The 12,235-nt window shown below is 54.8% G+C and overlaps 1 protein-coding gene across 1 annotated transcript in view; it reads left to right on the top strand.

Moving 5' to 3' along the window:
* LRP1 (LDL receptor related protein 1) overlaps positions 1 to 12,235 on the top strand; it is a 120,313-nt gene that overhangs the window by 93,987 nt on the left and 14,091 nt on the right. The window contains exons 60-72 of the mRNA XM_054294216.1: positions 1,149 to 1,354; positions 1,992 to 2,180; positions 2,604 to 2,752; positions 3,155 to 3,248; positions 3,520 to 3,636; positions 4,271 to 4,390; positions 5,267 to 5,389; positions 5,905 to 6,030; positions 6,939 to 7,055; positions 9,236 to 9,342; positions 9,452 to 9,584; positions 10,053 to 10,172; positions 11,511 to 11,633. Coding sequence (XP_054150191.1) covers positions 1,149 to 1,354; positions 1,992 to 2,180; positions 2,604 to 2,752; positions 3,155 to 3,248; positions 3,520 to 3,636; positions 4,271 to 4,390; positions 5,267 to 5,389; positions 5,905 to 6,030; positions 6,939 to 7,055; positions 9,236 to 9,342; positions 9,452 to 9,584; positions 10,053 to 10,172; positions 11,511 to 11,633 — 1,724 coding nt within the window. The remainder of the gene's footprint in view (positions 1 to 1,148; positions 1,355 to 1,991; positions 2,181 to 2,603; positions 2,753 to 3,154; positions 3,249 to 3,519; positions 3,637 to 4,270; positions 4,391 to 5,266; positions 5,390 to 5,904; positions 6,031 to 6,938; positions 7,056 to 9,235; positions 9,343 to 9,451; positions 9,585 to 10,052; positions 10,173 to 11,510; positions 11,634 to 12,235) is intronic.

Raw genomic sequence — 12,235 nt, 5'->3', positions numbered from 1 at the left:
CGTGGATGGAAGGGACCTTAAGGACCATCGTGTTCCATGCCCTGGGGTTTGGGGAAAGGGGCTGTGATCATCTTGCTCCTGTCCCAGAGGTTGGGAGATGGGATCAAGCCTTCCCTCTTGGCCTCTGGGTTGGTTTTCCCTACCCTGTGCCTGTGCACCTCCGTTTATCACAGAGTCATGGATGGAATGGACCTTAAAGACCATCCTGTTCCACCCCACTATCCCAGGTTGCTCCTTGCCCTGTGGTCATCTTGCTGTAGTCTCAGAGGTCGGGAGATGGGATCAAGCCTTCCCTCTTGGCCACTGGGATGCTTTTCCCTGCTCTGTGCCTGTGTACTTCCATTTGTCACAGAGTCATGGATGGAAGGGACCTTAAAGACCATCCTGTTCCACCCCACTGCTGTGGGCAGTCACCTTCCTGTATCCCAGGTTGCTCCATGCTCTGTGGTCATCTGGCTGTAGTCCCAGAGGTTGGGAGATGGGATGAAGCTTTTCCTCTTGGCCACTGGGACACCTGGATGCTTTTATCTACCCTGTGCCTGTGTGCCACCATTTATCACAGAGTCATGGAGTGGTTTGGAGTGGAAAGGATCTTAAAGACCATCTTGTTCCACCTCATTGCTGTGGGCAGTCACCTTCCACTATCCCAGGTTGCTCCAAGTGCCATCCAGCCTTGGACACTTCCAGGAATAGGGCAACCACAACTTCTCTGGGCATCCCATGCCAGAGCCTCCCCACCCTCAGAGGGAGAAATTTTTGTGGTTTCCAACTCAGCATCTCCCTGCTCTTGTGTTTCACCCCCAGCTACCTCTACTGGACAGACTGGGGTGACCACTCTCTGTGTACCCTGTGCCTGTGTACCACCATTTATCACAGAGCCATGGGGTGGTTTGGGATGGAAGGGACCTTAAAGACCATCTTGTTCCACCCCACTGCTGTGGGCAGTCACTATCCAGGTTGCTCTTGGATTCCACTATCCCAGGTTGCTCCTGGATTGCACTATCCCAGGTTGCCCCAAGCCCCATCCAACCTTGGACACTTCCAGGAATGGGGCAGCCACAGCTTCTCTGGACATCCTGTGCCAGGGATTCTCACAGTGAGGAATTCCTGTGGTTTCCAGCTCACCATCTCTTGTGTTTCACCCCCAGCTACCTCTACTGGACAGACTGGGGTGACCACTCTCTGATCGGGAAGATCGGCATGGACGGCACCAACCGCAGCGTCATCGTGGACACCAAGATCACCTGGCCCAACGGGCTCACCCTGGACTACATCAACAGCAGGATCTACTGGGCTGATGCTCGTGAGGATTACATCGAGTTTGCCAGCCTGGATGGCTCCAACAGGCACACGGGTGAGAGCTCCATGGGTGCCAGCACAGCCAGGCTCTGGGCCAGGTGTTGGAGCCAGGACTGTTGGGGACAGTCCCCAGCTCTGGCCACTCCTCTGTGTCCATGCTGCTTCTTTATGGGAGGGGAACGTGGCACAGCCCTTCTTTGAGTGCCTGCTCCTGAGCTCCATGGGTGTCAGCACAGCCAGGCTCTGGGCCAGGTGTTGGAGTGGGAGCTGTTGGGGACAGTGCCCAGCTCTGGCCACTCCTCTGTGTCCATGGTGCTTCTTTATGGGAAGGGAACATGGCACAGCACCTCACTGAGTGCCTGCTCCTGAGCTCCGTGGGTGCCAGCACACCTTGGAATGGTCCAGCTCTGGGTCAGGTGTTGGAGCCAGCGCTGTTGGGGACAGTGCCCAGCTCTGGCCACTCCTCTGTGTCCATGCTGCTTCCTTTTGGGAGGGGAACGTGGCTCAGCCCCTCTCTGAGTGCCTGCTCCTGAGCTCCATGGGTGCCAGGACACCTTGGGAAGGTGCAGGCACTGGGAGCCAGCACTGTTGGGGACAGTCCCCAGCTCTGGCCACTCCTCTGTGTCCGTGCTGCTTCTTTGTGAAAGGGGAACATGGCACAGCCCCTCTCTGAGCACCCATTCCCCTCTCAGTGCTGAGCCAGGACATCCCTCACATCTTCGCGCTCACCCTCTTCGAGGATTTCATCTACTGGACTGACTGGGAGACCAAATCCATCAACCGAGCCCACAAAACAACAGGAGCCAACAAGACCCTGCTGATCAGCACCTTGCACAGGCCCATGGACATCCACATCTACCACCCCTACCGCCAGCCTGACGGTGAGCAACGTGGGAAAGGGATTTGTAGAGAATTCTCCAAGCCTGACAAAAAGCTCACGCTGTGTGCAAACCTTGAGATAAGAAATGCTGGCTTGGAAATGCCATGGAATGGGACAGAGAGAGAGAAATGGAAGTAGAAACAAGTTGCAAAGGGTGGCCTTGTAAATAAGACTGGATACTTTGGAGAAATAGAAGTACAAATTCTTGCAAATAAGACTGGATACTTTGGAGAAATAGAAGTTTAAATTCTCATTTTCATTTCTCACGGAGCACAGCTTGGGGGTGCTGGGGAACCACCCCAGGAAAGGGATGTGGGGGGATGCCAGGTTGGGCAGGGGGAGCAGGAGCAGGGTGACAAGGGTCTTGCCACCCTGAGGGTCCCCAGCTTGGTCTGACTTGCTGTTGTCACCCTGCTCTCCCCAGTTCCCAACCACCCCTGCAAGACCAACAACGGCGGCTGCAGCAACCTCTGTCTGCTCTCCCCGGGCGGGGGGCACAAATGTGCCTGTCCCACCAACTTCTACCTGGGCAGTGATGGCAAAACCTGCGTGTCCAACTGCACTGCCAGCCAGGTAAGCTCCTGCCTGCCTGTCCCTGCCTGTCCTTTCCTGTCCTTTCCTGTCCCCACCTGTCCCTGCCTGTCTGGATATTCCCCATGCCCGTGTCCCTCCTGCCATGATCTCCCTGGTGTTGTTTGGGTGCAGGCAGCACCTCCCTCCTGTGGCACTTCATGTTTGAAGTGGAGCCAGAGACCCTCCAGCTCTGGAATGTTCTTTTACCCCTCTCCTCAAACCCCAAGGGCTGGGTGGGGTTAGGGCTTTGCTCTGGGTCAGGATTTGGGAATGCCCAGAGGGGATGGGACAGGATCAGTGCCCTTGGCTCAGCTCAGTGGGATGAAATCTTTTGGGGTCCCCTCTCCCCATCCTGAACTCCATCAGTTTGTCCTGAAATCCATGAGCTCCTCTCTCCTTCAGTTTGTCTGCAAGAACGACAAGTGCATCCCTTTCTGGTGGAAATGCGACACCGAGGACGACTGCGGGGACCGGTCGGACGAGCCGGAGGATTGCCGTGAGTGCCAGGGGGTGACACAGCCCCAGAGCGTCCCAGGATGTGCAGGGTGGCTGTTGGGACAGCCCTGTGGAGGGGAGGGTCAGTCACAACAGGATTCAGGGAGCAGCGGGACACATCTGTCCCGTGGAGCAGTGCCCAAGCCCAGAATTGGATGCTGAGTCCAGAGAGTGTCCAGATGACACCAGAGGGGTGGAACAGGGGTTTGAGGTTGAGATGTGCCCTCAAAATGTCCCTCAGAGCAAACCTGTGGCCCTGTGTTGCCCCACAGCTGAGTTCAAGTGCAGGCCAGGGCAGTTCCAGTGCTCCACAGGGATCTGCACCAACCCTGCCTTCATCTGCGACGGTGACAACGACTGCCAGGACAACTCGGATGAGGCCAACTGTGGTAGGTCCCTGTGTCCCCCTGTGACCCTCCACAGCATGGAGATGCTGCCTGTCACCCCCTTGATAGGTTTTAAAATCATAAAATTCGGGGAATTAGAAAGAAGCTGGACTTAGTGGGGCCCTGGAAAATGTTAAAAAGAGACACTGAAAATATTAGGCTTTGTGTTTGCCAGATGATGTGAAATTGCACCTGGGTAAGCAGTATATGATAAATGATATAATTGTTAGATGTGATTATTGTTTAGTAATTAAATATATTTATTGTTAATTGTGAGAAGAATCATGAGAAACTTAGAAGTTTGAGGGGGACCATGAGGAGCCCATGCTTGGATGAAATCTATGTATACAATAGAGCAATATAAGTTTAATAATTAACATGAAAGTTATATAATGATAGAATATAAAAACATGTTCATCCCGAAGCCATGTCGGGGTCAGATTTGTGTTTGTACCCCTGACACCCAGAGCTCTCTTTTCGAAATCTAAAGCACACTCTGGGCACTCCTGCATCCTCCCAACACCACGCTTGTGTCCCTGAGGTGCCTCCAGCTCTTCAGTTAAAGCCCCTGCATAGAATCATTCTCGTGATTATGTGTTTCTGAACGCTGACACCCTGATTGTCACCTTGTCCCCAGACATCCACGTCTGCCTGCCCAGCCAGTTCAAGTGCACCAACACCAACCGCTGCATCCCCGGCATCTTCCGCTGCAACGGGCAGGACAACTGTGGGGACGGAGAGGATGAGAAGGATTGTCGTGAGTGGGGGGCTCTGGGGGTCATCTGGGAGCTGCTGTGGGTCAGATTGAGGGGTTCAGCTCTGTGTCTTGGGGTGTTTGTCTCCCTGGGTTGTGCCAGGGCTTTCTCCATACCCCTGGTCTCTGCAGACCCTCTGTTGCTGTCACCCCTACTGCTGTTTCCTAGTGGGAAGGAAATGAATTAAATCTTCAAGTCCCTTGAAGTGGATTTGGGGTGATCCTGTAGCCCAGCTGTGGGATCTGGTGGCCTCTGCCCTGTTTCCTAGTGGGAATTAAATCTTTAAATCCCTTGGAGTGGATTTGGGCTGAAGGATCTGGTGGCCTCTGCCCTGTTTCCTAGTGGGAATGAAGTTTTAAATCCCTTGAAATGGATTTGGGCTGAGCTTGTTGCCCAGTTGAGGGACCTGGTGGCCTCTGCCCTATTTCCTACTGGGAATGAAATGAATTAAATCTTTAAATCCTGTGAAGTGGTTTTGGGCTGAGCCTGTTGCCCAGCTGAGGGATCTGGTGGCCTCTGCCCTGTTTCCTAGTGGGAATGAAATAAATTAAATCTTTAAGTCCCTTGAAGTGGATTAGGCTGAGGGATCTGGTGGCCTCTACCCTTTTTCCTAGTGGGAATGAAATCTTTAAATCCTTTGAAGTGGATTTGGGCTGAGCCCGTTGCCCAGCTGAGGGATCTGGTGGCCTCTGCCCTGTCCCCTCACAGCTTGGAGTCTTCTGGAGCCATTTTAAGGCTCTGCTCCATCTCCACTGAGCCCCTTGTGATCCCTGGAGCACCCACACACCTCCCAACCCCACAGCTGGTTTTTGGGGAAGGGAATGGCTGGCCCTGCCTGCCCTGCTGCCTTTCCTGACCCCCCTTTCTCCCTGCTGCAGCCGAGGTGACCTGTGCCCCCAACCAGTTCCAGTGTGCCATCACCAAGCGCTGCATCCCGCGGGTCTGGGTGTGTGACCGTGACAACGACTGCGTGGACGGCTCTGATGAACCTGCTAACTGCAGTAAGGCACCTGTGTGTGGGGAGGGGGCTCTGCCCGGTGTGAAATGCCCACACCGGGCACCTCTGTGTGCTGGAGGGGTGGCAGGTCCCTGCTCAGTCTCTTCTCGGTCCCTACTTGGTCCCTGCTCTGTTTCTGCTCAGTTCTACCCCAGTTCCTGCTCAGTCCCACCTCAGTTTCTGCTCAGTTTTACCCCAATCCCTGCTCAGTCCCTGCTCAATTCCTGCTCAGTTCCTGCTCAGTTCTACCCCAATCCCTGCTCAGTCCCTGCCCAGTTCCTGCTCAATTCTAACTCAATTCCTGCTCAGTTCCTGCTCACTCCCTGCTCAGTCCCTGTGGGCCATGGCTGATGCTGTTGCTGTCTCTGTCCTGGGTTCCTCCTCCCCTGACATCTCCCTGGAGAACTCCTTGAAAAGGAGGAGGATCCGCCCCATCTCCAGTCTGTCCATCATCCCTGCAGAGAGCAGCACAGTGCTGAGCAGCGCTGACCCTGCCCTGTGTCCCTTTGTCCCCTGCAGCCCAGATGACCTGTGGTGTGGACGAGTTCCGCTGCAAGGACTCGGGCAGGTGCATCCCTGCACGCTGGAAATGTGACGGGGAGGACGACTGTGGGGATGGATCTGATGAGCCCAAGGAGGAATGCGGTGAGTGGAGGCCTTGGGGACAAGCCAGTGTCATTTGTGTCCCTTTTCCTGAGGGACAGGCTGGCCTGGAGCTGGCTGGCTCCTCTGGGGTGGCCCAGGAGCTCCAGCTGCTCCTTTTTGGAGTGGTGTGGGCAGGGTTGGGTCAGAGGGAGGTGCAGGGTAGTGCTGACCCTTGTCCTGGTCCCTGTCCCTGTCCTGTCCCTCCCCATGTTCAGGGCCCTGCTGACACCTGTCCCTGTCCCATCCATCCCCTCCTTGGGGCAGTGCTGACCCCTGTCCCATCCCTTCCATCGTGTGGAGCACTGCTGATTTATGTCCCTCCCCATGTTCAGGGCAGTGCTGACCCCTTTCCTGGTCCCTGTCCCTGTCCCTGTCCTGTCCCTCCCCATGTTCAGGGCAGTGCTGACACCTGTCCCTGTCTCATCCTCCTGTCACAGGGCAGTGCTGACCTCTGTCCTTGTCCCATTCCTGCCCTCATTTGGAGCAGTGCTAATCCCATCCCTGTCCCATTGTGCGGGGCAGTGCTGACCCCTGTCCCCGTGCCATCCATGTCCCTGTGCCATCCATGCCCTCCTTTGGGACACTGCTGACCCCTCTCCATGCCTCCCTTTGGGGCAGTGCTGACCCTGTCCCTGTCCTTGCTGTCCCCCCAGCAGCTCTGACCTGTCCCTGTCCCATCCATGCCCCCCTTTGGGGCAGCCCTGCCTGTCCCTGTCCCTGCTGTCCCCCTAGCAGCCCTGACCCATCCCTGTCCCCCCAGACAAGTGCACCTGTGAGCCGTATCAGTTCTCTGACCTATTTCCTGTCCCTGTCCCTGTCCCTGTCCCTGTCCCTGACGTGTCCCTGACCTGTCCCTGTCCCTATCCGTGACCCTGTCCCTGACATGTCCCTGTCCCCACTGTCCCCAGACGAGCGCACGTGCGAGCCGTACCAGTTCCGCTGCAAGAACAACCGCTGCGTGCCGGGCCGCTGGCAGTGCGACTACGACAACGACTGCGGGGACAACTCCGACGAGGAGAGCTGCAGTACGTGCCACCCCTCGGTCCCTGCTGTCCCCAGGGGGGAGCACTGCCCAGGGGACAGGTTTGGGCCACCCCAGCCAGGACAGGGCTGTCCCTGTGCCATCCATGCCCTCCTTTGGGTCAGTGCTGACCCTGTCCCTGTCCCTGACCCTATCCCTGTGCCATCCATGGGGGCAGTGCTGTCCCTGTGCCATCCATGCCCTCCTTTGGGGCAAAAATGTCCCTGTCCCTTTTCCTGTGCCATCTATGCCCTCCTTTGGGGCAATGGTGACCCTGTCCTTGCCACTGTCCCTGTGCCATCCATGCCCTCCTTTGGGACAGTGGTGACCCTGTCCTTGTCCCTGTGCCATCCATGCCCTCCTTTGGGACAGTTCTGTCCCTGTGCCATCCATGCCCTCCTTTGGGGCAGTGCTGACCCTGTCCCTGTCCCTGTCCCATCCATGCCCTCCTTTGGAGCACCACTGACCCTGTCCCTGTACCAATGAGACACCCCAAAGGTGACAAGTGACACTCAAGGGGTGACCCCAACACCCTCCCTGCAGGAGCGTGGGTGGCCCAGCAGAGTCACCCGAGGCCGCCTTGTCCTGCTTTGCCACCAAGCATTACCCCCTGTGTCACCCCCTGCCTGGCAGTGCCACTTGAGATGGCGGTGGGGACACACAGAGGGGTCCAGGCTGCCCATGGGATGGCACCAGGGTCTGCAGGTTGATCCTGTCCCACCCCACAGCACCCAGAGGGTTCAGACTCCCTGTGAGATGGCACCAGGGTCTGCTGCCAGACCCACCCCACAGCACCTAGAAGGTTTCCAGTCTGCCCATGACGGCACCAGGGTCTGCTGCTTGATCCTGTCCCACCCCACAGCACCCAGAGGGGTTCAGGGTACCCATGGGATGGCACCAGGGTCTGCTGCCCATCCCTTTCCCACCCCACAGCACTCAGAGGGATTCAGGGTACCTGTGAGATGGCACCAGGCTTTGCTGCTTGATCCTGTCCCACCCCACAGCACCCAGAGGGGTCCAGTCTGCCCAGGGTCTGCTGCCAGCCCCTCTCCCATCCCTCAGTGCCCACTGGGTCTCTCTGATCTTCCTGCAGCTCTTCAGGGTGCAGCTTTTGTTTTTTCTTTTCTGTTGATTTCCCGTCGTGTTTTTTGAGTTTTGTGCCATTTCACCTCATCTTATGTTTTTCTCCATTTCCACACTGTCGTTATGGGGCGCTCAGAGGTAGGTTCCTGCCAAAATCTTTTAATTCCGTGTTACAGTCTCTCTCTAAAACCCAATGAAGACAATAATTTCTAGGTGGGACTGGACAATCCAGGTGGATTTATTGAGCATCAGCACTAGCATCTCCATCCATGGAACTGGGGAGGGTCTGACCCTGCTGCTCTGCAGGGCTCTGCATGGCTTGGATTTGGCTCCAAACCCCATCCCCACCTCTCCCTGCTCCCGTCTTCCTCACAGTTCTGTGCCATGAATGGGGGGTCCCCTGTGCCCCAATACCCCTATAGGGGGGCTATAAGGAGGGGAAGGGTCCCAAAAGCCACCCCAGGTGGGCGGCTGTGCCAGGTGCCATCCTGCTGGATGTGGCACGGGCTGTGCCAGTGAGCTGTGAGCTGTGCCCATGCCCTGTGAGGGGGCACAGGGGTGAGGCTGGGCACTGCCAGGGCACTGCTGCAGTTCCTCCTGCAGCTGGGGTGGGCAGCAGTGGGGCTGGTGCTGCCCTGTGGAGAGGAGTGACCTCAGTGACCACAGTGTCCCCCAAAACCCCCACAGGGAGTGGTGTGGGAAGGGTTTGGGAGTTGATACCAGCTGTGCTCCTCTGGTAGCTCTGCCTGTATCCCCTGTCCCCAATGCAACCGGCCATGTGTCCGTGTCACCCTGTGCCCCCCCAGCTGCTGACCAGGGACACCCCCTGCCCTCACAGGCTGTCCTCACACTCTGTGCTCTGTCCCCAGCACCCTGACAGCCAGGCTGTGTGGCCACAGTGTCCCCCAAAACCTCCACAGGGCCACAGTGTCCCCCAAAATCTCCACAAGGAGTGGTGGGAGTTGGTACCAGCTGTGCCCCTCTGTGAGCTCCCACAGCTCTGCCTGTACCTCCTGTCCCCAGTGTCCCTGTCACCCTGTGACACCCCCTGCCCCTCAGGCTGTCCCCATGCTCAGGGCACCCTCTGTGCTCTGTCCCCAGCACCCAGGCCCTGCTCTGAGAGCGAGTTCTCCTGTGCCAACGGCCGCTGCATCGCGGGCAGGTGGAAATGCGACGGCGACCACGACTGCGCCGACGGCTCTGACGAGGTGCGAGCAGGATGGGGACACAAAACGTCCCTTCTGCCCCTGCCCTGGGGCTGTGGCAACAGCACAGGGGCCTGCCATGCACACTGTGTCCCTTGCTTGTCCCCTGCAGAAAGACTGCACCCCTCGCTGCGAGTTTGACCAGTTCAAGTGCAAGAACGGGCACTGCATCCCCATGCGCTGGCGCTGCGACGCCGACGCCGACTGCATGGATGGCAGCGACGAGGAGAACTGTGGCACAGGGGGTAATGGCACTGCTGGGTGTCCCCTGGGGCTGCTGGTGTCCCCCAGTCCCTGCCCTGGTGTCACTGCGTCCCTGCTATGGGTGGGAGTGCTGCTCTGTGTGTGTGTCCCAATCTGGAGCGTGCACGGACATGGAAATGCCTCAGCTCTGGGGACCCCCTGTGCATGTGGGAAATTGGAATTGCAGCCCCAGGGTGGGGGTTTGGCAGGAGGGAAGCATGAGATGACGTGTCCCCTCTTGCAGTGACATGTCCCGTCTTGCACTGATGTGTCCCCTGTTGTTCTGCCATGTCCCCCTTACACTGACACATCCCCTCTTGCACTGACACGTCCCCTCTTGCACTGACATTTTCCCCCTTGCTCTGATATGTCCCCCTTGCCCTGACACATCCCCTGTTGCACTGACACATCACCCCCTTGCACTGACATGTCCCCTGCTGCACTGACATGTCCCCCTTGCTCTGTCACAGTCCGCACATGTCCCCTGGACGAGTTCCAGTGCAACAACACCCTGTGCAAGCCCCTGGCCTGGAAGTGTGACGGGGAGGACGATTGTGGGGACAACTCAGACGAGAATCCCGAGGAGTGCTGTGAGTGACACTGCCCCTGTCCCCAAGCCCCATAGCCCAGGATGGGGGGACACTCCTGGAGTCTGAGCACCAGAGGGGAACCAGAGGGGGACTAGAGGGGGACCAGAGGGTCTGGGGGGGACCTCTGGGGGGTGGCTGGTGCAGGTGAGGGGTTGGAGGTTGTGACTGTGTTCACAGGGGTCTGAAGATGAGGGAAGAGATAGGATTTGACTCTTTGTTTCAGAAAGCTTGATTTATTATTTTAATATTATCAATAATAATTTGAATAATATTATTATTTATAATTTTATTTATAATATAAAATATATTTATAATATAGTAGATTTAGAAGATATATTTTAATATATCATTATTAATAATTTTAATATTATAATTGTTATATTGTTTATAATATATTAAATATTTCTAATATAATATATAATATATTCATAATACAGTTTGATATATTATTTTTAATTTCATAATTATACTTAATATATTTATAATTTAATTTATAATTAATTTTATCTTAATTTAATTTATAATTAATTTTAATATATTATTTTAAATAAATTTAATATTATTTAATATATATTATATTATATTATATTATATTATATTATATTATATTATATTATATTATATCAATAGAATTATATATTATTTTATTATATTATATATGTACATATATATATTATATACTATATTATATTAAAACTATACTAAAAGACTAGAATAAAGGATTTCATCAGAAGGTTAGCTAAGAATAGAAAAAGAAATAATGATAACAAAAGCTTCTGTCTGGGACAGAGAGTCTGAGCCAGCTCACTGTGATTGGCCATTAATTAGAAGCAACTCTGAGACCAATCACAGATGCACCTGTTGCATTCCACAGCAGCAGATAATCAATGTTTACATTTTATTCTTGAGGCTTCTTGGCTTCTTAGGAGAAAAAATCCTAAGTAAAGGATTTTTCATCAAAGATGACTGTGTCAGGGGGTGACTCTGATTGAGGGGCTGGTGATGAGGAGGGAGGACTGACATGTTCCCTCAGAGTCTTAGGAGAAAAAATCCTAAGGAAAGGATTTTTTATAAACCATATCTGTGTCAGGAGGTGACTCTGATTGAGGGGCTGGTGATGGGGAGTGGGCTGGGTGAGGAGAGGGCTCACAGCAGCCAGATTGTCTCTGCTTCAGTCTCTTTGCTTCAGCCTCCGGAGCCCTCTGGGCCGCGTGGGACAGCCCTTAGCGGAGAGCTGAGAGGGGGCAGAGGCCGAGCAGCAGCTCGTGTGACATGTGTGACAGCCTGGCTCCGGCGTCTCCTTTCACCGTCACCGTTTGTTTCTGTTTGCTGGTGCAGTGAAATTCCAGTGTCCCCCCAACAGACCGTTCCGCTGCAAGAACGACCGCGTGTGTCTGTGGATCGGTCGGCAGTGCGACGGGATCGACAACTGTGGAGACAACACGGATGAGAAGGACTGCGGTGAGTGAGGGGGCCTGATCCTGCTCCCTCAGCTCTGCCATTGCAGCTCTGAAATGCTGCTCAGGTCCAAAGAGTGCTGCTGGAGCAGTGAGGAGATGGGGGCAGGACACCGGTGACATCTGTTGCCATTTGCGCTGCCCGACTCCTTGGTATGCAGCAGGTGTCATGGCTTTCACAGCACATCAGGACATGGAAACTATGATATTCAGGGAGAAGGCATGAAACTGGAAGCCTGGGACAGAAATGTCTCCAAAAGGTGCTGTTTGAGCAGTGGGGAGAAGGGGACAGGACGCCAGTGACATCTGCTGCCATTTGTGCTCCTTGGTGTGCTCTCCTGGCCACAGGAGGTGTCATGGCTTTCACAGCACATGGAAACTGTAATATATATTCAGAGAGGAGGCATGAAGCTGGAAGCCTGGAAGAGAACATGTCCAAAGGGTGCTGCTTGAGCAGTGGGGAGATGGGGGCAGGACACCAGTGACATCTGCTGCCATTTGTGCTCCTTGGTGTGCTCTCCTGGCCACAGGAGGTGTCATGGCTTTCACAGCACATCAGGAGATGGAAACGGTGGTACATATTCAGAGAGAAGGCATGAAACTGGA

This window comes from Melozone crissalis, unplaced genomic scaffold (genome assembly GCF_028551555.1).
Source record: "Melozone crissalis strain CALT ecotype California unplaced genomic scaffold, PUWL_Pcris_2 ptg000222l_1, whole genome shotgun sequence".
In the NCBI taxonomy this organism is placed as follows: domain Eukaryota; kingdom Metazoa; phylum Chordata; class Aves; order Passeriformes; family Passerellidae; genus Melozone; species Melozone crissalis.
Note: the sequence above shows the minus strand (reverse complement) of the source record. Positions and strands in the feature narration are given on the sequence as shown.